The 24,785-nt window shown below is 43.1% G+C and overlaps 3 protein-coding genes across 9 annotated transcripts in view; 2 read left to right on the top strand and 1 right to left on the bottom strand.

The window, feature by feature from the left end:
• Positions 1-73: 73 nt before the first annotated feature.
• Positions 74-14,495, bottom strand: LOC105485650 (DnaJ heat shock protein family (Hsp40) member A1). Its single transcript, XM_011747973.3, has 9 exons — positions 14,353-14,495; positions 13,109-13,250; positions 12,730-12,907; positions 9,875-9,979; positions 9,199-9,426; positions 5,432-5,546; positions 2,415-2,530; positions 1,994-2,094; positions 74-458 (listed from the first exon to the last, which is right to left on the bottom strand). Exons 2-9 carry the CDS (start codon positions 13,238-13,240, stop codon positions 240-242), a joined length of 1,194 nt encoding a protein of 397 aa, XP_011746275.1. The 5' UTR covers positions 13,241-13,250; positions 14,353-14,495; the 3' UTR covers positions 74-239.
• On the top strand, positions 14,030-24,785 carry LOC105485651 (EKC/KEOPS complex subunit LAGE3-like). 7 transcript variants are annotated; one of them, XM_011747977.2, is made up of 3 exons: positions 14,111-14,128; positions 18,220-18,252; positions 19,856-24,785. In XM_011747977.2, the coding sequence occupies exon 3, from the start codon at positions 19,885-19,887 to the stop codon at positions 20,314-20,316; it is 432 nt and encodes a 143-aa protein (XP_011746279.1). In that variant the 5' UTR covers positions 14,111-14,128; positions 18,220-18,252; positions 19,856-19,884; the 3' UTR covers positions 20,317-24,785. The 7 variants fall into 7 exon arrangements, with proteins under 7 accessions (XP_011746280.1, XP_011746279.1, XP_011746276.1 ...); XM_024794013.2 differs by lacking the exon at positions 14,111-14,128 and adding an exon at positions 14,800-14,924; XM_011747978.2 differs by lacking the exon at positions 18,220-18,252 and having other exon boundaries at positions 14,030-14,128.
• LOC105485653 (aprataxin) overlaps positions 18,160-24,785 on the top strand; it is a 99,734-nt gene continuing 93,108 nt past the window's right edge. Inside the window, exon 1 of the mRNA XM_071077902.1 lies at positions 18,160-18,252. The gene's annotated coding sequence lies outside the window, so the exon portion shown is untranslated. The remainder of the gene's footprint in view (positions 18,253-24,785) is intronic.

The following is a 24,785-nucleotide window of genomic DNA, read 5'->3' as shown; positions in this document are numbered from 1 at the left end:
CTTCTTCGTAGTTTTTACAGGTATTAAACTTCATCTTGGACACTGAAGTCATCATACATACAGGGCAAAGTCAGAGCTTTTATATTTGCGTTTATTCTTCATTTAACTTTTTAAAACACTACTATAGTTGAATATTAAAACAAAAACAAGAGCAAGTAGTGAGCATATTATGATTACAGTCCTTCACTTATTCACTAATGCACATTAAATGCCAGCAGTGAGTGTTATTCACTGGCCCATTAAGAGGTCTGACACTGAACACCACCTCTGGGATGATGTTCATCATCCTCATATGCTTCTCCATTGTAATGGCGCCGTCTTTCCTGATTTGGATCAAAGTCCACCAGTTCTACTTGATCCATCTCATCAGTCTCTTCCACTTCCTTCCTCTCTGGTAGGAGTTTTTCCAGCAAAGACAGTTTATCAGGAGAGAGAAAGCCATTCTCAGGAAAGTTTACCTTCGAAAGAAATTTTTACTGTTCAATCCGATTTCATCATTAGCTCCTTAGTATCATGGACCCATTTTCCCCAGAAAAAGACATGTAAACACGTAATATTTAGGTCAATCTGCCAATCTCAGAACAGGCTCTTAAAAGGCACAGTGCATAGCATACTCTGAACTAGAGCTCAAGGATTATGACCAAAAGCCAGGCTTTATTAAAAACGATTGCATTAAATAAAACTGCACTTTAACAACCATTGTTCTACCCACCAAACTGACTTTTTAATACCAAAACCCATCCTACAACAGCCTAACTCTTCTTACGAGATATTTAAACAAAGCTATTCTTACTCTCAAAAGGATAGTTCTTTCTTATCCAAAGATGTTTTTAGGCCAGGTGCAGTGGCTCATACAATTGGGATGACAAATCCCAACACTTTGGGAGGCTGAGGTGGGCAGATCACCTGAGGTCAGGAGTTTGAGACCAGCCTGGCCAATATGGTGAAACCCCAACTCTACTAAAAAGCCTAGCGTGGCAGCAGGCACCTGTAATCCCAGCTACTCAGGAGGCTGAGGCAGGAGACTTGCCTGAACCCAGGAGGTGGAGGTTACAGTGATCCAGGATCACACCACTGCACTCCAACCTGGGTGACAGAGCAAGACTCTGTCTCAAAAAGGAAAAAATAAGTTTTAATTAATATTTTTGTGGTGACAGGCCAATTTAAGACTGAAGAAAATGACTGGATTGCTTTATACCTATTAACAAATCAAGCATTACACTACTTTGCCAAGAAATCTGCAATTATTGTAAAGCGCCTCTGAACTTTAAGATGCCAGTTACAACCTCTCATTAGTAAAATACCCACTTGTCCCACACACCCCTCCCACAACCTATCTTTAAATATCCAATTAATGATGCAAAAAAACCCATCTTCAACAAAGAATGCTCAACATGACAGGAGTAAGTAGTATTAGGTATTTTTTTTTTTTTTTGAGACAGGGTCTCATTCTGTCACCCAGGTTGAAGTACAGTGACATGATCTTGGTTCACTAAAGCCCTGACCACCTAGGCTTAAGCAATCCTCCCACTTCAGCCTCCCAAGTAGCTGGGACTATAGGTGCATGCCACCATGCCTGGCTAATTTTTGTATTTTTTGTAGAGATGGGGTTTTGCCATGTTGCCCAGGCTGGCCTTGAACTCCTGAGCTCAAGTGATCCACCTGTCTCGGCCTCCCAAAACATTGGGATTATAGGCGTGTGCCAGTGGCACATGGCCAGATCCATGTATTTCTTGCTGAGTAACAAAACATTTAAGTTTCAGGTTGCTTGGCATTCAGAAATTTTATTTTATTTTTTTTAAAAAGAGACAGGGTTTCACTATGTTGCCCAGACTGTTCTCAAACTCCTGGACTCAAGGGATCCTCCTGCCTCAACCTCTCAAAATGCAGGGATTACAGGCATGAGCTACTGCACCTGGCTGAAATTTTACTTTTTTATCAGGTTTTAGTAAGCTAATTTTCTCAAATATTTTTAAAGTACTTTACAGCTTACCTTAAATTCGATGATTAGGCGACCCTTTTCATATGGTCTACGATAAATTGGCATGCCTTCATTTAGTACACACTTGATATCTCCATGCTTGACAATCTGACCTGAAAACATTGAAGCCAAGTTCTTTAAGTATGGTCACATTTTTATGAGGCAGGGAATATAAAGAACAAGAGCACTGTCCTAGCTCGTTGGCAGGAATAAAACGTGGCAAAACAATCCTGTTACCTTTCACTTACGGGTTTTCCAAGGGCTGCCAAGAAAGCCAAGACTTTATAACTTCATCTCAGCCCAGAGGAGGATATGTAACCAAGAAAGAAAAACAATGGGTTTCCCTCAGTGCCTATAACTACACTTTGTTATTGGGAGACAAGGAAAATACTAGAATAGAAAAGAGAAGCTTAAGCTTGCCTAGTTCCCATACCTGGATGAGAGGTGATGACTATGGTTCGGTTGTCAAGAGTGGATATCGGCTTCTGGAAGCCACACAATGCTTCAACCAGCTGTATGTCCATACACATGAAAAGGTCTTCTCCTCGTCTGCGTAAAATATGACACATTATTTATATTTTTCAAATCACCAATCAGTAGATGTACTAAAGCGGGCTGTTTTATTGTTTAATAAAAGCAAAGGTCTTTTACAAAGACACAGACACCCTTTTCTTCCCCCATCGTAAAAATCAAACAGAGCAGAGATCTGGGAAGAACAAACATGTGGAACCTGCCAGCCCTGTTTCCTAGATAAGGTTTCGAAGTCATTCCACACATTCTAGGCAGCCTTTACCATTTACCATCTGTGAATTGTTTCATTACCTAATTTTAAATCTGGTTTCTCAGAGAAAAAAAAAAAACACAAAAAACTCTTACAAGAGTGAGGGTTAGGCCGGGCGCTGTGGTTCGCATCTGTAATTCCAGCACTTTGGGAGGATGTGGAGGGTGGATCACCTAAGGTCTGGAGTTCAAGACCAGCCTGGCCAACATGGTGAAATCCCATCTCTACTAAAAATACAGAAAATCAGCCAGGCATGGTGGCGCACACCTGTAGTCCCAGCTACTCGGGAGGCTGAGGCAGGAGAATCACTTGAACCTGGAGGCAGAGGTTGCAGTGAGTTGAGATCATGCCACTGCAATCTAGCCCGGGCAGGGTCCTAGATAATTTAGGCTCTATGAAATTAAACAATGAGGATACGTCCAATTTAAAGGGACTGTAAGAATTTCCTCATTGATGTACCTGAAATAATAGTTCCTGGCATACTGTGAGTGAACACAGCCTTTCATATTTAACGTAACAGCCCACTTCCTCCTTCTCAAGCTTAGCCTTTCCTCTTTTCCAACCCACATTAATAGAACACCTTTAGGCCAGGCGCAGTGGCTCAGACCTGCAATCCCAACACTTTGGGAGGCCGAGGCGGGTGGATTATCTAAGGTCAGGAGTTCGATGCCAGCCTGGTCAACATGGTGAAACCCGTCTCTACTAAAAATAAAAAATTAGCTGGGCATGGTGGCGGGCACCTGTAATCCCAGCTACTCGGGAGGCTAAGGTGAGAGAATCGCTTGAACCCGGGAGTTGGAGGCCGCCGTGAGCCAAGATCGCACCATTGCACTCCAGCCTGGGCTTGTTAAGTGAAACTCTGTCTCAAAAATAAATAAATAAGGCCGGGCGCGGTGGCTCAAGCCTGTATTCCCAGCACTTTGGGAGGCCGAGGCGGGTGGATCACGAGGTCAGGAGATCGAGACTATCCTGGCTAACATGGTGAAACCCCGTCTCTACTAAAAATACAAAAAAAAAAACTAGCCGGGCGTGGTGGCGGGCGCCTGTAGTCTCAGCTACTTGGGAGGCTGAGGCGGGAGAATGGTGTGAACCCGGGAGGCGGAGCTTGCAGTGAGCCGAGATCACGCCACTGCACTCCAGCCTGGGAGACACAGCGAGACTCCGTCTCAAAAAAAAAAATAAAAATAAAAATAAATAAATAAATAAATAAAACATCTTTAATCTTTAATACTCTTCTCAAATGACAGCATCAAAATCCTGAGCTTGACAACATTTCCCATTGTCTTCAGACATTTGTAAAATATTAGTCTTTTTTTTGAGACCAAGTTTTGCTCTTTTTGCCCAGGCTGGAGTGTAATGGCACCATCTCAACTCACTGCGAACTCCGCACCTCCCCAGTTCAAGTGATTCTCCTGCCTCAGGGACTGCCACCATGCCTGGTTAATTTCTGTTTTTTTTTTTTTTTTTGGAGACGGAGTCTTGCTTTGTTGCCCAGGCTGGAGTGCATCTCAGCTCACTGCAAGCTCCGCCTGCCAGGTTCACGCCATTCTCCTGCCTCAGCCTCCCCAGTAGCTGGGACTACAGGCGCCCGCCACCTCGCCCGGCTAGTTTTTTTTTTTTGTATTTTTTTAGTAGAGACGGGGTTTCACCGTGTTAGCCAGGATGGTCTCGATCTCCTGACCTCGTGATCCACCCGTCTCGGCCTCCCAAAGTGCTGGGATTACAGGCTTGAGCCACCGCGCCCGGCCCTAATTTCTGTATTTTTAACAGGAGATGGCATTTCATCATGTTGGCTAGGCTGGTCTTGAACTCCTGACCACCCGCCTTGGCCTCCCAAAGTGTTGGGATTACAGGCGTGAGCCACCAAACCCAGCCGAAATATTATTTCATTCTAAACCAGTTAAGATGCTCCCAATTTCACCTCCAGTCCGTTTAAAAAAAAAGAAAGATGGGCTCTTACTGTCACCCAGGCTAGAATGCAGTGGCATGATCATAACCTTGAACTCCTGAGTTCAAGCCACTCTCCTGCCTCGGCCTCCCCAGTAGCTAGGACTCCTGGCCTCAAGTGATCCTCCCACCTCAGCCTCCCAAGTTGCTGGGAATATAGCATGCACAGAGAGTCTGTTATGTTAGCCATGGACATATTTGATATAAACATGTGCTGTTAATCATCAATTTTTCTTGTGCTTCAGTGTTCATCATACTCATTATTTAGTTCAAAACGGTAGACCTGAATTTATACTTAGTATTGTTCCAATTTAAGTTTCCTACAGAGATGCTTTTGGGTATTTACAATTAAAAGCAATTCAACTTTATCATAAACTTGGGATTGAAAACTGCTGCGAGTTTTAAGGCACTTAAATTGTTTTACAAAGATGGAGGGCAAAATTTTTGTCCAGGGATGTTTTCCCCAGCCATCTGCTATTTAGGTTCACACAAAACATCTAATTGAAACACATTTTCAACGTTCCATACTTAAGAGACAAAAAGCTAAAAATCTGATCCTATGTATTCAACTTCTTACGATCCAAACAATGGTTAACAATCTTTTTCCAGGAAATAGGTTTCAAAAGTAATGGAAAACACTTTAAAAAAAACAAAAAAACAAACCAAAACCAACAACCCAAATATGTAAGACATCAGTTTGAGTGGCTGATAAAAGTCTTTACCGAGTAAAAACAGCATGGTCCTTCTGATCTAACACAATGATAATATCGCCTGGCTCCAGTCCTGGTTCTTGGTCTCCTTCACCATGGAATGTTATCTTCTGGCCATCTTTCATGCCTAAAAACATTAGTTTTATACTCTTATTAAATATCCAACTAAGGTCAGAATCATACAATGTATACATAAATGTTTGTTTATGTGTAAAAATCACAGAAATGACTAAGAAAGCCCACTTAAGTAGTTCAGTCCAATTTGCTCCTGAAAAAAGGTATCACAGTGGAGAACACAAACTCTAGAGGCAAAGAGACCAGCCTTCAAATCTCAGAGCTGCTATTCACTGGCTGGATTACCCTGGGGAAGCTGCATATCCTTTCCAAGTTTCAACTTTCCCACAGACACCTACACCTCATTAGCAATGTTGAGAGTATTAACTAAACAGGTATATGCTGGTACTAAACCATGACTGGCAAACACTGGTTATAACCAAAAAATATTAATTATTTCAATTTCATTACTTATAACACATCAAATTACTTCTATTAAGTCTAACAGCAATGTAAATCAAAACCCTTCTCTCTATTGTAGTATTTATATATAAAACAAAAAATTTTAAATCTATCTTTTCTTGAGATAGGATCTTGCTCTGTTCTGTTGTCTAGGCTGGAGTGCAGTGGCACAAACATGGCTCACTGCAGCCTCCATCTCCTGGGCTCAAGTGATCCTCCCACCTCAGCCTCCCGAGTAGCTGGGGACCAGCTTTAAAAAAATTTTTTTTTTTAAATAGAGACAGGGGTTCTCATGTCGCTCAGGCTAGTCTTGAACTACTGGGCTCAAGGGATCCTCCTGTCTCAGCCTCCTATAGTGTTACGATTACAGACCTGAGCCCGTGCCTGAAAATCCGTATTTTTTAAGAACTATCCAGTATAGTCCCCTTAAAAAAACAGTAACTACCTTTTGGGAGGCAGAGTCAGGAGGATACCCTGAGGACAGCACTCTGGAGCACAGGAGTTCGAGCCCTTGCGTCATTTAAATTAAAACAAGCAAACAAAACAAGCAGCGCTAGACCCTCCCTTAGCCCATGTGGTCCATAAAACACAGGGAGAGGAGTATTTTCTAACAGGGTAAAAAATTCTTAAACATGTTTTTTTGTTTTGTTTTGTTTTTTACTGAGACTTCCCTACCCCTCACCTCTAACCCACATATTTTAGTTCAGTAAGGGTTTGGACAACAACTCTTACAACGTAACTCATGTAAGAAAACCTGTGTTTGTAGAGTGTTACACTGAAGCAGTTATCTCCTGATTATTTCCCAAGATCACTCTGGTTACCTAACAGAGCAATCGTGTTTCCCCTTTTAGTATGGAAAATATTAATCCTGTATAAAAAGAGCCAACAATACAATGAATTCCTACATATCCATCCAATTTAGCTTCAGCAGTTTCTAACTCATGACTAATATTTCATGTATTATACCCCTACCCATGGCCCCCACATATACTTTCAAGTAAACTCCAACCACATCCATTAACCCACAAATACTTCAGTATGTACCTCTTAAATAAGGACTTAAAAGCACTATCATTATCATACACTGACAAAATTAAACAATCTGTCTTTAATCGTGTATTGAGGCAAAATAACTTGTTATGCTAGGGAAGCAAACTCAGCTAGGTTTTCCTGAATGAAGAGCAAGGGTAGGCATAGCACAAATGCCTTCACTTGCTGAGGGCATTAATTTCAAGTTCTCACTTAGAGTTCACTGTTGATAGGTTCTTTCCCCCTTGGCTGTGTTACAGTGACATGACATTATTTGAGGACCTGCATGACATTATTCGAGGTCATTCTGCTAGAAGTCTCAGTTTCCAAGAACCTATCAACAACGTTAAGACTTACTCTATAAGCTACTGGTATCAAGAACACCTCAAAGTATAAACCCCAGGCATGGGCCCACTAAGCGGGAAACACATTAAGTTCAACAACTGGCCAAGAAAACTTATTTTTACCTTTCAATGTACTACATTCTTGGGTGGAAAACCCTGGGGGTCAGAGAGGCCAGTATAATGAGTCACATGATAGAATCCTATTGCAGCCACTTATGGTAATGTAGATTTGTATATTAACAGTTCCAGATTGGTATCATACCATAGTACAGTATAATAGTAGACCCATTTAAAAATAGCAAAATCTGAAAAGAGATTACCATAATGTTGATTTAAGTTTCCTTCTGGGGTTACATACATTTCTTAAAATTTCTGCAATGTACTGCCGTAATACATTTTAAAAGGTTTTTGTAAGTTGACAAGAGTAAAATTTAAAAACTGACAAATCAAATCCCCCCCCCCCCCCCCAAAAAAAGGTTATATATTTATTTCTAAATCTGGAGCCCAACAGGTAGAGAAGTGTCAAGTCTAAAAAAAAGGAAAAGTAGTCTAAATTCTTTCAAATCAATTAACGGAGCATTTAAATACAACAGATGGGCAAGTAAGCCAATTAAGTGGGCCAATACGTTTATTTAAACAAGTCCAGGTCAGGTATGGTGGCACACACCTGTAGTCCCAGCTACCTGGGAGGTTGAGGTAGGAGAATCGCTTGAACCTGGGAGGGGAGGTTAGAGTGAGCCAAGATGGCATCACTGCACTCAAGCCTGGGCAACAGAGCAAGACTCTATCTCAGGAAAAAAAACAAAGAACAGAAAACATGTCCATTAGTTTAAAAAATAAACATGACGCCGGGTGTGGTAGCTCATGCCTGTAATTCTAGCACTTTGGAAAGCCCAGGCAGGTGATCACCTGAGGTCAGGTGTCCGAGATCAGCCTGGCCAACATGGTGAAACCCCGTCTCTACTAAAAATACAAAACATTAGCCAGGCGTGGTGCTGGGTGCCTGTAATCCTAGCTACTTGGTAGACTGAGGCAGAAGAATTGCTTGAACCTGGGAGGCAGATGTTGCAATGAGCTGAGATCGTGCCATTGCACATTCCAGTCTGGGAAATGAGCGCAAAACTGTGTCTCAGAAAAAACAAAAAAAAACCATGAATTTTAATGAGACCCAATTCTTCACCTAACTCCCTTCTCAAATCCTTAAAAATATGCCTATCCCTTGATCTAATAACTCTTAATTAGGAATGTGTTCAAATAACTTCATTCTAATTTTTTAAAAGATGGAAGAACTATGGTTTAACAGCAGAGAATTAAGTTTGGAACACTATTCAATCATTTACAGGACCACTGATTTCAAAAGATGATCCTGTTTATATTAGATGAGGAGATTCCTTATTTTCTATTAGTAATATACCAATATGCAAAATTATGTCTGGATGGAAAAACATTATATATTATGCTGCTAAGATCTATTTCTGAGTGATAGGATCATATATAACCTAACTAAGAATGGTTTTTTTTTGAGATGGAGTCTCGCTCTGTTGCCCAGGCTGGAGTGCAGGGGCCGGATCTCAGCTCACTGCAAGCTCCGCCTCCCGGGTTTACGCCATTCTCCTGCCTCAGCCTCCGGAGTAGCTGGGACTACAGGCGCCCGCCACCTCGCCCGGCTAGTTTTTTCTATTTTTTTTTTGTAGAGACGGGGTTTCACCGTGTTAGCCAGGATGGTCTCGATCTCCTGACCTCGTGATCCGCCCGTCTCAGCCTCCCAAAGTGCTGGGATTACAGGCTTGAGCCACCGTGCCCAGCCAAGAATGGTTTTTAAACTATAAAATGTTAATAATAAATCTGCCACAGCATTCAAGACTTCAGAATAAGTAGCTCAGAACTCACCTTTGTCAATATGAACTTCTAGAATCTTCTTCTCTCGAACTATCTTCCTTCCGTTGCAGCTTTTACATCTATCTTTAGGACTGATCCGCTCCCCATGGCCCTGGCACTCCATGCACACAGACTGAATTTGCTGAACCATTCCAGGTCCTATCTGATGAATTCTTATTTGCATTCCAGTACCTCGGCAATTGGGACAGCACTCTACTGCTCCTTTCTTACCTCCTCTACCTAAATGTAAAAAGAAAATTGAATAACGTATGAATCAGTGTATACAGTAGTAAATGTTTTAAGAAGACAATTCCTAAATGCTGTACTTTTAATATTTTCAAAGTCTGATGGAATGCTACCCTCTGAATATGTAACTGATGAAATCATTTTAATTAGTTTTATTCTCATTAGAACATACTTCATTTCCAGTAAATAACTTTTACTTATTACAAAAAAGATACCAAGCTAGCTTGATCCCTATATTTAAAATATACACAGAAAATAGTGCTGTTATTTCTTTAGGTGGTAGGTTTTCAGTCGGTTTTCTTTATATCAGCCCTCCCCTCCCCCAAAATCTATGTAGTGTAGGTGAGTCAATTTTACGTATCCAGGAAGTCTTAGCTCCATTTTCAGGTGTCATATTAAAGACGTTTAAAAAAACAAAAAACAAAACAAAAAAAACCCGTACCTTCACATTTGTCACAAATCACATTCTTTTGCAGAGCCAGTTTTCTTGTTGCACCGTTATATAAGTCTTCTAGGGTTACTGAGAGCTGATGTACAACATTTTTGCCTAAAACAAAGTATTTCTCATTACAAATCTGTTTGATGTTGAATCTTACTTATTTGTGCTAAAGGCACTATAAAGAATGTGAAAGGATAATAAAAGATGAGCCTCACAGGGTACATCTGTTGACTACCTACTATATACACAGAATATCCTCAAACTGTGATGTAATCACAGATAAGAGAAAATCAGGTCAGAAATTAAATATTTGCCTAAGGGCAGAGACATGACCATCTTGGAAATATGGTAAGCAGAAACATTAACCTCAAAGTCACTTGAGAAAAACCAACGTTATTTAAAAGGGCACATTTCACAATAATCCAAACATTCATTTCTGTCACAATATATTCTTTGAAGCTTTCACTTCGTACCGTATTGAGCAACGTGACCAATTACTTCATCCAAAAATTCTGTAGCACAGTAAATTCTCATTAACCAAGATTGGCCAGGGAAGTTGATGCATTTATTGAGTTACCACAGAAGAGTATCAATTTCTACTTCTTCCTGATTTAGTAGAAAACAGCCCATTTACTGCTGGGCCAGCACCGGTTGTTTTAAAGGCCAAATTTCTCATACCTTTTATACTAGCATTGCCCAAGAGAACTTTCTGCAGTGATAAACGTTTCGTATCTGTTCTATCCAACACAGCAGCCACGAATCACATGTGCTTTCTTTAGACTAAGAAACTGTAGTTTTGTTTTTTTCTTAAATTAATGGAGCCACACATGGCCAGTGGCTTCTAAGGAGTGCCTTACTTCACTTAAATCAGAATGGGAAATGGAAGGTCAAGATCTCATAAGGACACGGAGGTTAGAAATATGAAGTCACCTGCTAATAAGATAGTAAGTTCCTAGCTAGTGATCCTTCCACAAGGACTTATTCACAATATTACTGCATTTCCACCAACTGAAAAAAGTTCTCAAACTCGTTTCTGTTCATGCCTAATGAACATTTTTACTTTCTAATCAAGCATGAAATACCATTAATTATGTCCTTCTGCTTATAGCTCCACCTTCAGTTTTGGCACACTAAAATCTAGCTGCCCTTATTTTGTACAGTGTTGAGAATATAAAGAAGGAAAAATAAAGCTTCTAGAGCTTGGGGAAGCACATTTCCCCAAAAATAACCTCTCAATATGATCTAAAGCCACATAAAATAGCTTGCCAATGTTAACCTGCAGGTCAGTTCTTTGTAAGGTAAGTGAAAAACCACCACTACTTTTTTGTGGACAAATTCTACCAATTTACTAAGCAAGTGATTTGAATTATGCACTTTCTTTTTAAGGAGTTTAAATATCTTAGAAGCTCAAAGTGAAACTTAATGGCTTGGCCATTCATTCTAAAACTGGTTCTGCTCATCAGCCCTTGTTTGTATTCACTATACTGGTAATAAAGTGAGACTAATTTCTCTTGACTTAAACACTTTATTCCTATGAGCAGTATTTCTAGAGCCCATAGGCCACTTTCCTGATAAATATATTAAATACATAATTTTGACACAATAAAGCTGAAGCAACATTAGATAGGTGGCAGGCAACGAACCAGTTTTCAGCCCTGGCTCTGTTGGTTTGCTATATGAGCTTGAAGACGTTTTATGTTTCTGAACTTTAACTTACTCTCACTTGAAAAAGGCCACTGTACCTACCACCATCGAATTCCTTTGGGGAGTAAGGGAACACCAAGTAAGTTCTGTAAAAAGGACTTGGAAAATTATATTGCTATATACTTTCTCCTTTTTTGTTTTTTTGAGACGGAGTTTCGCTGTGTCGCCCAGGCTGGAGTGCAATGGTGCGATATCAGCTCACTGCAACCTCCACCTCCCGGGTTCAAGTGATTCTCCTGCCTGTCTCCCGAGTAACTGGGATTACAGACACGCACCATCAAGCTTGGCTAATTTTTGTATTTTTTTTTTTTTTTTTTTTTGAGACAGAGATTCACTCTTGTTGTCCAGGCTGGAGTGCAGTGGCGCGATCTCGGTTCACTGCAACCTCTGCCTCAGCCTCCAGAGGAGCTGGGATTGCAGGCACCCACCACCACACCCAGCTAATTTTGTATTTTTTGTAGAGATGGGGTTTCACCATCTTGGCCAGGCTGGTCTCAAACCCTGACCTCACGTGATCCACCCACCTCGGCCTCCCAAAGTGCTGGGATTACAGGCGTGAGCCACAGCACCGGTTCTGTTCTCATAATTTGTTTGACAATATCTAAGATTTTTGGAAGCAGTCATTTGCTACCACTCTATTGGCTAGTTTTTTAGGTCCTTTAAATGTCATTTAAAAAAAAACGACACCATTGGCCGGGGGTGGTGGCTCACACCTGTAATCCCAGCACTCTGGGAGGCCAAGGCAGGCGGATCACCTGAGGTTGGCAGTTCAAGACCAGCGTGACCAACATGGTGAAACCCCATCTCTACAAAAATACAAAATTAGCCGGGTGTGGTGGCGCATTCCTGTAATCCCAGCTACTTGGGAGGCTGAGGCAGGAGAATCGCTTGAACCCGGGAAATGGTGGTTGCCCTGAGCTGAGATCATGCCGTTGCTCTCCAGCCCGGGCAATAAGAGGGAAACTCCGTCTCAAAAACAAAAAACAAAACAACAACAACAACAACAAACACGACACCATAAATCAGAGGCAGTTTGTGGTCAGTTTGCAACATTATACCAACATGTAAACAAACATTTAAAATGGGTGATTTCTCAAAGATCTGCTCTGACCAACAGCTAACTTTAGTTAGCTGCACAAAGACTAGATTCTTACCTCTCCTTTCTCTCTGCATCCTTCCTCCTCCTCCAAAAAACATATCAAAGATGTCCATGGGGGAGCCAAAACCGCCACCTGCTCCACCCTCTTTAATTGCCTGTTCTCCTCCTTTGTCATACAATTCCCTTTTCTTTGCATCAGAGAGAACTTCGTAAGCTTGAGAAATCTGTTTAAACTGTTTGAGAAAAGAAAAATGAATTTTTTTTTAAAAAAACAAGTGTTACCTAGCTACATTACACTTGATCTTAGCTAAAAAGACCGAGAAGTGATCATAATTCCTGTATTAGATACTCGATTTCTGATCATAACAGAAATACTATACATCTGGCAATGAACTATTCATATTCAGATATATCTAAGAGTATATACTACTCACCTTCTCTCCTTCATTTGGATTCTTATCAGGATGGTACTTCAAGGCCAGTTTCCTATAAGCCTTTTTCAATTCTTCCTGAGTAGCATTGGGTTTGACCCCCAAAACATCGTAGTAAGTTGTTTCTTTCACCATCTTCTACTGCCTGAAATAAGAAAATGCAACTTTAACCTGCTTTCAACTGATAGTTTTTAATTAATAAAAATAAGAGCTAAGGCCGAACAATGTCTTTGCCAAATCCTATTATAAGAACACCACTTTCCCTAAATTTCACCAAAAAGGTAACAATTCCTGAGATAATTCAGCTATAAACTCCAACAGACAAAACAAACTAATAATCATTACCGGGAAGTAATTCGAGAGCCGCCTTCTAGCACCTGGTTCCCATTCTCCCACACTAAGCTTCCATACTAATATAACACAACTATTATATGGATTCTTCCCGTTTCCCCTAGAGGCGGTGATAGTTGTAACAAAAGCAGCCCTGATATGGTCAGTCTACTGGTCATTACACTATCACTGTCTTTGGTAAATCTGATAAACTCCATACACTCTCCAGAAAAAGACATCTGGGCACACAGTGGTGGGGGGAGAGGTTTATAAAACAGATTACCGGCTCCACACAGCAAACCCTCCACCGCCCACGGCTTACAGATTCTCCACTTTCACGGCCGAATCCCTCTCGCCCCTCAGGCTGGCAGAGTTTACCTGCCAGGTTTCCCCTTGCACTTGGCGCCGACCGTTAAGATTTCCTTCCTTTCTCCCTCCCACCCTGGACCCAAGTGGCGGAGGGGAAAGCCCAGCCCTCAACAAAGAAGATGAGGGGACACAGAGAAAGAGAAAACGAAAGCCGCAGCCTCCGCCCGGCTCCCCCCGCAGCCCCTCGCCCCTAATTCTCTGTGCGCGTGCGCAGGGTCGCCAACCACCCCGCCCCCCAACAGTGAGACGGACAGGGAGGGGGGCCGCGGGGGCGCGCACGGACGGAGAGGCGAAGGCAGCAGCTCTTTGGAGATCCCAGGCTGGGTACGGAGGGAGGTCTAGGAAAGGTCTCGGGCCCATTCACTGTGCGTGGCGGGGATGGGTTGCCAGGGCACCGCACCAGCCCTCCAAAAGGGAAATCGTGGGCCCAGGAACTGACAACGCTCCTGCCCACGCGGCCAACGGCCTCCGGACCGCGGCTCCATCGGTTTCCCGGCGCCAATGGCGCCAGCCAGGGGACTGGGGAAAGCTCGAGGGCTCAAACTCACCGGTGCGGGCTGACGCCGGTGTGTGAGGGAGCGGAAAGGAGCGCGGAGCTGTGCGCAGCTCGGGCAGTTACCGCTCCTCCGCCTCTCACCGAGCGTTCTGGAAAGTTCCGCCCGGCGCGCCGCAGCCGTCGTCTTTTGTAGCCGAACCCTGGCGCGTCACCCGCCGGAAGTCCCGCCCCTCTCGGCCGCTGCCACCGCCCAGCGGTTACCTGGGCAACGGCGCGGGGGCGCACGGGTCGGGAGGAGCTGCGCCGAAAGGCCTTGTGGGGGTTGGTGCTAACCCGGCTTCCCGACGCTCGTGGAATCTTCTGGAGCCGTTTTCTCCACTCAGCAAGCCCGAGATGCGGAAGTCTCCGGCTGGTGGGGCATGGCTCAGGAGCAGTGCAAGTCCTAGGGTTCCCAAACCTGTGGGGGGCCGCCTCCGCCCGCGAGGGCGGGAAGGGCTCGGGTACAGTGATCCAGCGGGAGCTGTGTGTGAACGGGGAAAGCTCTTGGAACAGTCTTGCCCCCCGCTCACCCTCCTATGGGCACCTCTTTCTGGGAACCCGCTGAGCAAGAAATGCTTGAGCCAGGTGGGTCTAGTCCTCAGACCAATAGCATACGCCTTGGGTCTTGCTGCTTTTCACACGCGGTCCAAGGCGGCTTAATTCATCAAATTGTGAAGTTGTTAGAGCTCTTTGTGCAAGTCCAGGCCCCTAGACACAAGTTATGTGTCCTGGACCTCGCTGACTCCTGCAGATTGAGCGCAGAGTGTCTGGGACTGAGCTAATCAGTGAAACGTTTGAACCGTCTTTGATGCACGGAGGGCCGTGGACCTCTCTGGTCAGGTTTTCACCCAGTTTGGCTACAGAGTAGCAGCAAGAGTGTCTAAAACAATTTGTTTAATTATTTGACCTAAGTTTTAAATTCTACGGGTCAGTGAACCTGGATGTACAATCTGCAATGTGAGACCTTGGACTTTAAAATGGTACCACGGGGGCTTAATGGGAATTGGGGTCCGCTTCTTTATCCAGGGGCACAACAGAGAAGTCAGTATCTAGCACCAAGAAAGATGGAGTTTGCCAGGCTCAGTGACTCACGTGTGTAATCCCAGCACTTTGGAACGCAGGCGTGGACTGATTGCTTGAGCTCGAAGTTTGGTACCAGCCCCAGCAACGTGGTGAAACCCGGTCTCGATTTAAAACAAAAACAGAACTGGAAATGCAGAGTTGAAAAACCCCAGTTAGACTTCAGTGAGAAGCCAACAAGTCAACAGACTGCCAGGGAAACCATGAGGTAGAAGTCAGTACGGAGAGTCTCCTATTAGACGTGATAGATCAGAGAGTTTCCTTGGGAAAAGTGGCAATTGAGCTGAGTTTTGAAAATGGGAGAAGAGCAATGGACAAAGCACAGGGGAAGGCTATACTAAGGTTTGGAAGAATATAGTGTTTTTAGGAAATTGGAACTAATTGGATATATCCAGAGCTAAGGGAGCTAGAATAGCCGGAAGTGAGGCTTTAGAGCTAGTTAGGGCTTGCCTTTGTCTGTTGGTATATATGTTACGTTGAGAATTTTGAACTTTATCCTTGGAAGCATGCTCATGCTGCCTCTTCAGCCTTTCCTCTTTCATTAATTTTAACTGCTTTCCAGTGACAGAACTATCTGTAGTTTCCCATATACACCTTTTCACCTTTGTGTGCTTTTGCTTTGGCTGACAGACACCTGATTTTTTTCAATCTTAGGTGTTGCCTTCTCAAGTATCACTTCTGGTATAACATTTTTAGTTTAAACCAACCCTTAGTAAACGTCTGATATTACCAGGCAGTGTACTAGGGCTTTGTAATACAAAAATCACGTAAGTCAGGCCCGGCACCGCGGCTCACGCCTGTAATTCCAGCACTTTGGGAGGCCGAGGTGGGCGGATCACCTGGAATCAGGAGTTCTAGGCCCAGCCCGGGCAACATGGTGAAACCCCTCTCTACTAAAAATAGAAAAAATTGCCGGGCGCGGTGGCTCAAGCCTGTAATCCCAGCACTTTGGGAGGCCCAGACGGGCAGATCATGAGGTCAGGAGATCGAGACCATCCTGGCTAACACGGTGAAACCCCGTCTCTACTAAAAAATACAAAAAACTAGCCGGGCGCTGTGGCGGGCGCCTGTAGTCCCACCTACTCGGGAGGCTGAGGCAGGAGAATGGCGTGAACCCGGGAGGCGGAGCTTGCAGTGAGCTGAGATCCGGCCACTGCACTCCAGCCTGGGCGGCAGAGCGAGACTCCGTCTCAAAAAAAAAAAAAAAAGAAAAAGAAAAAATTAACCAGATATGGTGGCATGTGCCTGTAGTCCCACCTACTCAGGAGGCTGTGGCAGGAGAATCGCTTGAACCTGGGAGGCAGAGGTTACAGTGAGCAGAGATGGCGCCACCACACTCCCGCCTTGGTGACAGAGCGAGACTGTTGAGTCTCAGGGAAAAAAAAAAATCACGTTAAGTCATGGTCCCTGCCTTCAAGCAGCGCACAACATACGGAACCAGAAACAAACAGTTGAGTGTTAAATGCTAATAGAGGAAGAGTAGAGGGGTGCATGGTGGCTCAAGCCTGTAATCTCAGCACTGGGAGGCCTAGGCAGGCGGATCCCTTGAGTTCTGGAGTTTGAGACCAGCCTGGGCAACATAGTAAGACCTCGTTTCTACAAAAATTAGAGTTAGTGTGGTGGTGTGGGACTGTACTCTCAGCTACTTGGGAGGCTGAGGCAGGAAGATGGACCTGGGAGGTCAAGGCTGCAGTGAGTGGTGATTGCACCGCTGCACCTCAGCCTGGGCGACAGGGCAATACCCTGTCTAAAAACGAAACTAACAAAAAAGTTAACAGTTTTAAGAAGCATTCTTATGTAAAATAAAAAAAACTAGCAATAACTTTGTGTATGGTCTTTGTTTGTATAGAAATGGGATCACACAAGCTTTTTACAACTTGCCCTTTTCACTTTGTCATCTTACTATGTTAGGATTATTAATCTACCTCGTTATTTTTAATGGCATAGTATGCAGGCATCATAATTCCCCTGCTGATGAACATTTCAGCAATTTCCAGTGTTTTACAAACTGCTGCAGAGAAATTAGCAAATACAGCTTTGAGTACTCATGCAAGTATTTCTGTTGGATGGACAGCTAGAATTGAAATTGCTGAGTCAACATGAATGCAGATTTAAAATTGTAATAATAAATAAGTTTCCCTATTGGTTTGTAACTGCTTCCAGCAATGTGTGAGTAGGCCTTGCCAGTATGAGGGATTCTACCTTTTGTTGTGAAAATCTTTGCTAAACTTGGAGATAAAAAGTGATATTTTATTGTTTCGAGTTTCTTTATTAGTAAGTTTAACCATGTTTTAAATGTTTACTGACTCTCTTGTCAACTGTTCATATTATTTTACCATTTTTCTGTGGTGTAATACCACTATTTTAATAGTAGCACTTTTAGGGATAGATATTAGTCTGTCATGTGTTACAATTATTTTCTTTAGTATATTGTTAGCTTTTTACTTAGTATCTATATATATTTTTTTGGGGGCCATATAAAGATTTTAATTTTTATGTAGGTAAGTTGTGACTCTTCCTTTTTGGCCTTTTTCTTCTCTCCACCTTCCCCTTCACCAGTCTAGCATTATAGATATAAATCTATTGTCCCAGGTTTACAGGTTACGTCTAGTACTTTCATTGTTTCCTTTTTTGTTTGTTTTTAATTAACAGCCTTGATGTGTTGCCCAGGCTGGACTCGAACTCCTAGGCTCAAGTGATTCTCCTGCCTCAGCCTCTTCAGTACTTGGGACTACAGACACCTGCCATTGCATCTGGAATCATTGTTCTATTTTAAACTTACATTTTTTATTCCATCCAGAAGTTATTTTGCTGTAAGGACTGAGGATTATTTGTAAGTAACTGATCTTTATTTTTCTCCAGATGGCAAGCTAGTTTGTCTAATACTAATCTTATTTTTCCTGACTAATATGAAATGTGCCCCCCAACTTTTGTGTGTGTGTGTGTAGAGACATAGTCTTCCTATGTTGCCCAGGCTGTTCTTGAACTCCTGGGCTCAAGCAGTTCTCCTGCCTTGGCCTCCCAAAGTGCTGGTATTACAGGCGTGAGCCACCACAGCTGGCCACCACTTTTAATGTATACTAAATTTCCACTGAAATACACGGTACTACTTCCCTTCATTGTTCTTGCTTTTTAGAATATTCCTTGCATTTTTTGAGTATGTTTATTCTTCCAGAGGAACTTGGGAATATTTCTGGCCGATTCCCCCCAAATCCCATTGTGAGTTTTATTGTGATTACAGTGATTTTATGTATCAGTTTGAAGAGAATTAACATGTTTAAAATGTTGAATCTTCCTGCTTATGAACATATAACTGTATATTTACTTTCTTCATTTTTTTAACTAGGTCCTCATCATTTCTTCTTAAATGTGTTACTAGGCATTTTTTATTGTTGCTGTCACGGATGGCTTCTTTTCTTACCATTATATTTTTTTTCAGTGGGATACTTCATACTTTCTTTTTTTTTTTTGGAGATGGAGTTTCTCTCTTTTTGCCCAGGCTGGAGTGCAATGGAGCCATCTTGGCTCACTGCAACCTCCGCCTCTCGGATTCAAGTGATTCTCCTGCCTCAGCCTCCTGAGTAGCTGGGATTACAGGCATGCACCACCACGCCTGACTAATTTTGTATTTTTTAGTAGAAACAGAGTTTCTCCATGTTGGCCAGGCTAGTCTTGAACTCCCAACCTCAGGTGATCCGCCTGCCTCGGCCTCCCAAAGTGCTGGAATTACAGGCATGAGCCACCATGCCTGGCCAATAACTTTCAATAACCACATGGCCATAAGTGTTCATAGAGGTAGCTGGAGATGGCTGGAGGCCTGGCAGGAGCCAAATAATAAGGGCTTGGGCATTATGCTAAAAAGTTTGAATTTTATTTTGAAGGCTCTTGAGAGACACTGGGGAATTTTAGGGATGGGGTGATATAACCTGTAACAGCTGACTTTTTGTTTCTTTTCTCTTTCCTCATCTTTTCTCTCTTTTGTGAGGACCTGTCAGGTGCTGCGCTAAACACTACAAATGTTGCCATATTGTAATCCTTACAGTAACCCTTGTTTTACAGCCTATTTGATTACATTTCACAATAATCACTTGGGTGCTAATATGAAGGTTGGATTCTTAGCAGGTTTTTATGGTGAGAAGTGATGAGGCCTACATAGAAGAAATGGAGAGGGAGAAAAATAAATACAAATATAAAAACATATAAAGTCTTTGGGTGGAGTCGTGGTGACGATGCATAGGTGGGGAGGAGGAGGAATGACTTCCAGCTTTCTGGCTTGAGCAACAGGATGGTTGGAGATGCCCTTCCTGGGATAGGGAGCCTGGAAGGAGGAAGAGGAGGAAGAGGCCAGGGTAGGAGCAAAATTGGATGAAGGAAAAGGTGAGTCCAGGTTTGAGTGAGTAGAACTACAGCTATACTTTTTTCTTTAATTTAAAAAGAAAAGGAGTCGGAGCGGCGGCGGCGGGTCATGCGGGACGCGGATGCAGACGCAGGCGGAAGCACCAACTGCGGGGATAGCCAGGGTGACCACAGCTGCCCCGGTGGCGCGGACACAGCGGCAGCTCCAGCCGGCGGAGCTCCCCCACCTCACGCCTCAGGTCCTGGCAGAGACGCCACGTCTGTGGCCAGGGGGCCAGGAATGCGGCCACACGTATTCACCCTCAGCGTGCCTTTTCCGACCCCCTTAGAGGCGGAAATTGCCCGTGGGTCCCTGGCTCCAGATGCTGAGCCCCACCAAAGGGTGGTTGGGAAGAATCTCGCAGTGAGCGGCAGGATCTTGGCCGTCCGCTGGGAAGCTGAAGACTGTCGCCTGCTCCGAATTTCCGTTATCAACTTTCTCGACCATCTTTCTCTGGTCGTGCAGACCATGCAGCACTTTGGGCCCCCCATTTCCCGCTAAGCCTGGTCTGGCAAAATGGGGCGAGGTCTAACCTTGCGTCTCCTCCTAGGCAGTGCATCCATTCTTCCCTAGGGCAGGGAATTCCCATAGTTGCTACTTTCCTGGAAGGGCCTCATGGTCGGCCTGTACTGGCCTTAGGATACTCAGGGGCCCCTTGTTTTATCTGGTTCTTAAATGTTTGTTACCACAGAAAATAAAACTGAGCTACTATTACAAAAAAAAAAAATTTTTATCAGCACAAAGTGGAAAGTAAATCCTAACTAAAATGCTGTTTTTTATGTTTGTATAAATTTAAATTTCTTGGAATATTTAGTTTTTAATTAACTAGGGCCAGATTTTTATTTATTTATTTTTTTTTTGAGTAGCACCAATTTGTTCTAGTTCTTCTCTTACCTCTCTGACTATATACAATTTCAGTCTTTATGAACTCTCCTTCATTCCTACCCCCACTCGCCACCCCTCATTTTTTTTAAACTAAACTTTTTATTTAAGAGTAGTTTTAGATTTGCAGAAAAGTTGTCAGGGTAGTGCAGAGTTCCCATTATCCAGCATTCCGTCTTCCCTATTGTGAAAATTTACATTAAAATGGTACAGTTCCCACAACTAATTAATCAACGTTAATACATTATTATTAACTAAAGTTCGTTCTTTATTTGGGTTTCCTTAGTTTTTCCCTTTTCTGTTCCAGGATCCCACCCAGGACACCACATTACTTTGAGTTGTCATGTCTCCTTAGTCTCTTCTTGACTGTGACAGTTTCTCAGACTTCACTTATTTTTAAGGACCTTGACAGTTTTGAGGAGTACATACTTTTTTTTTTTTTTTTTTTGCGACAGAGTCTTGCACTGTCGCCCAGGCTGGAGTGCAGTGGTGCAATCTCGGCTCACTGCAACCTCTACCTCCCAGGTTCCAGCGATTCTCCTGCCTCAGCCTCCCCAGTAGCTGGGATTACAGGTGTCTGCCACCACGCCTGGCTAATTTTTTGTATTTTTAGTAGAGATAGGGTTTAACTATGTTGGCCAGGCTGGTCTCGAGCTCCTGACCTCGTGATCCACCCACCTCGGCCTGCCAGAGTGCTGGGATTATAGGCGTGAGCCACAGTGCTCGGGCAAGTATGTGTCTTTTTTTCTTTTCTTTTTTTTTTTTTTTGAGACGAAGTCTTGCTCTTGTCCCCCAGGCTGGAGTGCAATGGCGCAATCTCGGCTCACTGCAACCTCTGCCTCCTGGGTTCAAGCGATTTTCCTGCCTCAGCCTCCCACGTAGCTGGGATTACAGGCGCCTGCCACCACATCTGGCCAATTTTTGTATTTTTAGTAGAGATGGGGTTTCACCATGTTGGTCAGGCTGGTCTCGAACTCCTGACCTCAGGTGATCCGCTCGCCTCGGCCTCCCATCTTAGTAGAGATGGTGAAACCTCATCTTTACCAAAAATACAAAAATTAGCCAAAATGAAGTGGCACGTGCCTGTAATCCCAGCTACTCAGGAGACTGAGGCAGGAGAATCACGTAAACCCAGCAGGCGGAGGTTGTAGTGAGCCGAAATCGTGCCACTGCACTCCAGCCTGGGTGACAGAGCGAGACTTTATCTCAAAAAAAAAAAATTAAATGAAAAATAAAATTTTGGTTTTCATTTGTGACTCCTGGCCAGAGGTCCTAAAACCCTTGACATTTCCTAAATGATGAAAGTGGTATCTTGTTATTCATAACAAACCCCTTTCAATCACATCTGAGTTTATATTAATGAAGTGACTTTTGGAGAGCCTCAAAGAATGGTGGGGAGGGCGGAAGGGGGGCGCTGGTTGCTACGGGAAGTAACCATGTGATTGGAGGGTTGGGACTTTCAGCCTCAAGCCATGACCTCCAGGGAGGAGAGAGGGGCAGGAGATTACCATTGGGCAATGACTTAATCAATCATGCTTACATAATGAAGCCTCAATTTTAAAAAACCCTAACCAAAGGGGTTTGGAGAGCTTCCAGGTTGGTGTTGGAAGGATTGAGCTCCTGGAGAGGGCCTTTTGAAGGTCCATATCCCTTCCCCAAACTGAGAAATGTAAAGGTTATTTCTAAGTTCTGTGAGCTGTTCTAGCAAGTTATTGAACCTAAGGAGGCGGTTGTGGGAATCTCTGCGCTGTGGTCTGAATGTTCGTATCCTATTGGACTTCATAAAATGGAAATCCCCAAGTTGATGATATTCAGAGATGGGACCTTTGGGAAGTGACTACGTCATGGGATTAGTGGCCTTATAAAAGAAACCCAGGAAAGCTTGTGAGTCCCTTCTGCCACGTGAGGACACAGCTCTGTCTACAAACCAGGAAAGAGGCCCTCACCAGACACCCATTCATCTGGTGCTTTGATCCTGGACTTTGCAGCTTATACAACTGAGAAATAAGTTTTGGTGTTTGTAAGCTCCCCAGTTAATGGCATGTTATAACAGCTCAAATACATGAAGACACCCCCCATTCATAGCCAGTCTATCAGAAGTACAGGAGACCCTGGACTTGCTGTTGGTATCTCAAGTTGGGGGCAGTCTTGTGAGACTGAGCCCTTAACCTGTGGGATATGCAATAATGTTGGATAATTAGTGTCCGGATTGAATTAAATTGTAGGACACCCAGTTGGTGTCTGCAGAGAATTAGAGAATTGCTTAGTTTGAAGCCCCTCCACCCTTGACATTTGGTCCAAAGTATTATGAATAGAGGAACAGTTTTCCTTTGGGGCAGAAATTTTTGTCTGTTTTGTTTTATAATATATTCTAAGCATCTAGAACACTGCCTGGTACAGAGGTGGTACTCAATAAATTATGAATGAATACGCATTGTGCCAGAATTTGTGCCAGGTACTGGGCATATAGTTGTGAAAAAGCGGAGATGGTGCCTGCCTTCTTAAAACGTCCAGCCCAGTACTACACAGTCCAGTGATTTTTCTGCCTGCCTGGGCTGCCCTCCTCTAACAAACATCAGAGTGCCTAATTGCTGAGCTCAGAGTAGACTTTCCTCTTAGCAGTACTTTTTAGATAGTTTTGTTTTTATGGTTTTTTTTAATTCTGAAAAAATGGGGGGAGAGTAATGCATTCTATTTAGTCACTCTAAGTTAAAAGTCTACAATTTTCCTCAATACAGAGACAAAATAGTGTTGTCTTTAAAGTCCAGGCCTGGTAGAGAGCCGAAAGAAGTCATGAGGTACATTTGGTTTACTTTTTCTTTCCTTTATTTTTTTAAACCTAAAGGAAGATGGTTGTAATGTTTTATACTACTGAAGAGTGAAAGGATGTGCAGTAAACATGTTTATTGCTGTCTTTTTTGTAAACTGGAATGTTTCATTTACGAGATCCTGACCTATTTCTTGAGATCTTCTGTGTGCTGTTTGTTGAAATGAATTTTTACATGGCTAAAACACTTAAGAAAAAAAGGAGCTAAAATTGAGTGCATTGAGAGATTATCTGCTGGTTCAGCATACTTCAGATGTTGTGTCAGCAACAGTACTTTCACCCTGTTCTTACATAGGCAATCACACCATCACGGGAAACTCCAAGGTTGGGAATATATCTGAAAAGTGGAACGAATTCAGGAAGAATACTGCTGCACAGATATAAGACTAAACAAAATGACTTGTAATAGCCCTTCAAAATCTCAGACTTTTGGTCTAAATAATACAAACTCCTAAATCCCATTTGGCATCGTTTATTTAAAAAATTCTGTTGATAACATTTTGTGTATATCCATCTTCTAGATACTTATTTTAATTCTTCACCTCACTTTGTTGTCAAATGTATTCTAACTTGTTTGATATTTCATCTGAATTTCCTTCCCTGCACAAAAATTCAGATGCAGATGTGAATTGTTTTGCCCCATAATCTTGTCAGAAAAAAACTAATGAAACTATCATGGAAATAGCTTTGATTAATTACAAACAACTTCAGTGGTGTCCTATAAGCCCATGATATAACACCAAAATCTACTCTGTAAGATTAAAAAAAAGTTTTCTTGCATGCATGTGGCAGCAAACTTGTTTGAAGATTGGTGTGTTGTGACATCCTCAACAAAATACAGAACAAAAGAAAATACAGGCTGGGCGTGGTGGCTCACACCTGTAATCCCAGCACTTTGGGAGGCTGAGGCAGGCAGATCATGAGGCCAGGAGTTCAAGACCAGCCTGGCCAACATGGTGAAATCCTGTCCTACTAAAAATACAAAAATTAGCCGGGCATGGTGGTATGTGGCTGTAATCCCAGCTACTTGGGAGGCTGAGGCAGGAGAATCACTTGAACCCAGGAGGTGGAGATTCAGTGAGCTGAGATCGCATCATTGCATTCCAGCCTGGGCAATCACGTGAGGCTCCATCTCAAAAAAAAAGAAAAGAAAATACAACTCAAGCAGTGATCCTTATGCAGGATCTTCTCTAATGCCTTTGATAATTAATAAGGCATTATTATTTGTGTTCCCACATCACCCAGTGTGCACACCTCCATC

The sequence above is a fragment of the Macaca nemestrina genome, chromosome 14 (assembly GCF_043159975.1).
Source record: "Macaca nemestrina isolate mMacNem1 chromosome 14, mMacNem.hap1, whole genome shotgun sequence".
Taxonomy (NCBI): Eukaryota; Metazoa; Chordata; class Mammalia; order Primates; family Cercopithecidae; genus Macaca; species Macaca nemestrina.
This window is presented reverse-complemented; position numbering and strand designations above follow the sequence as displayed.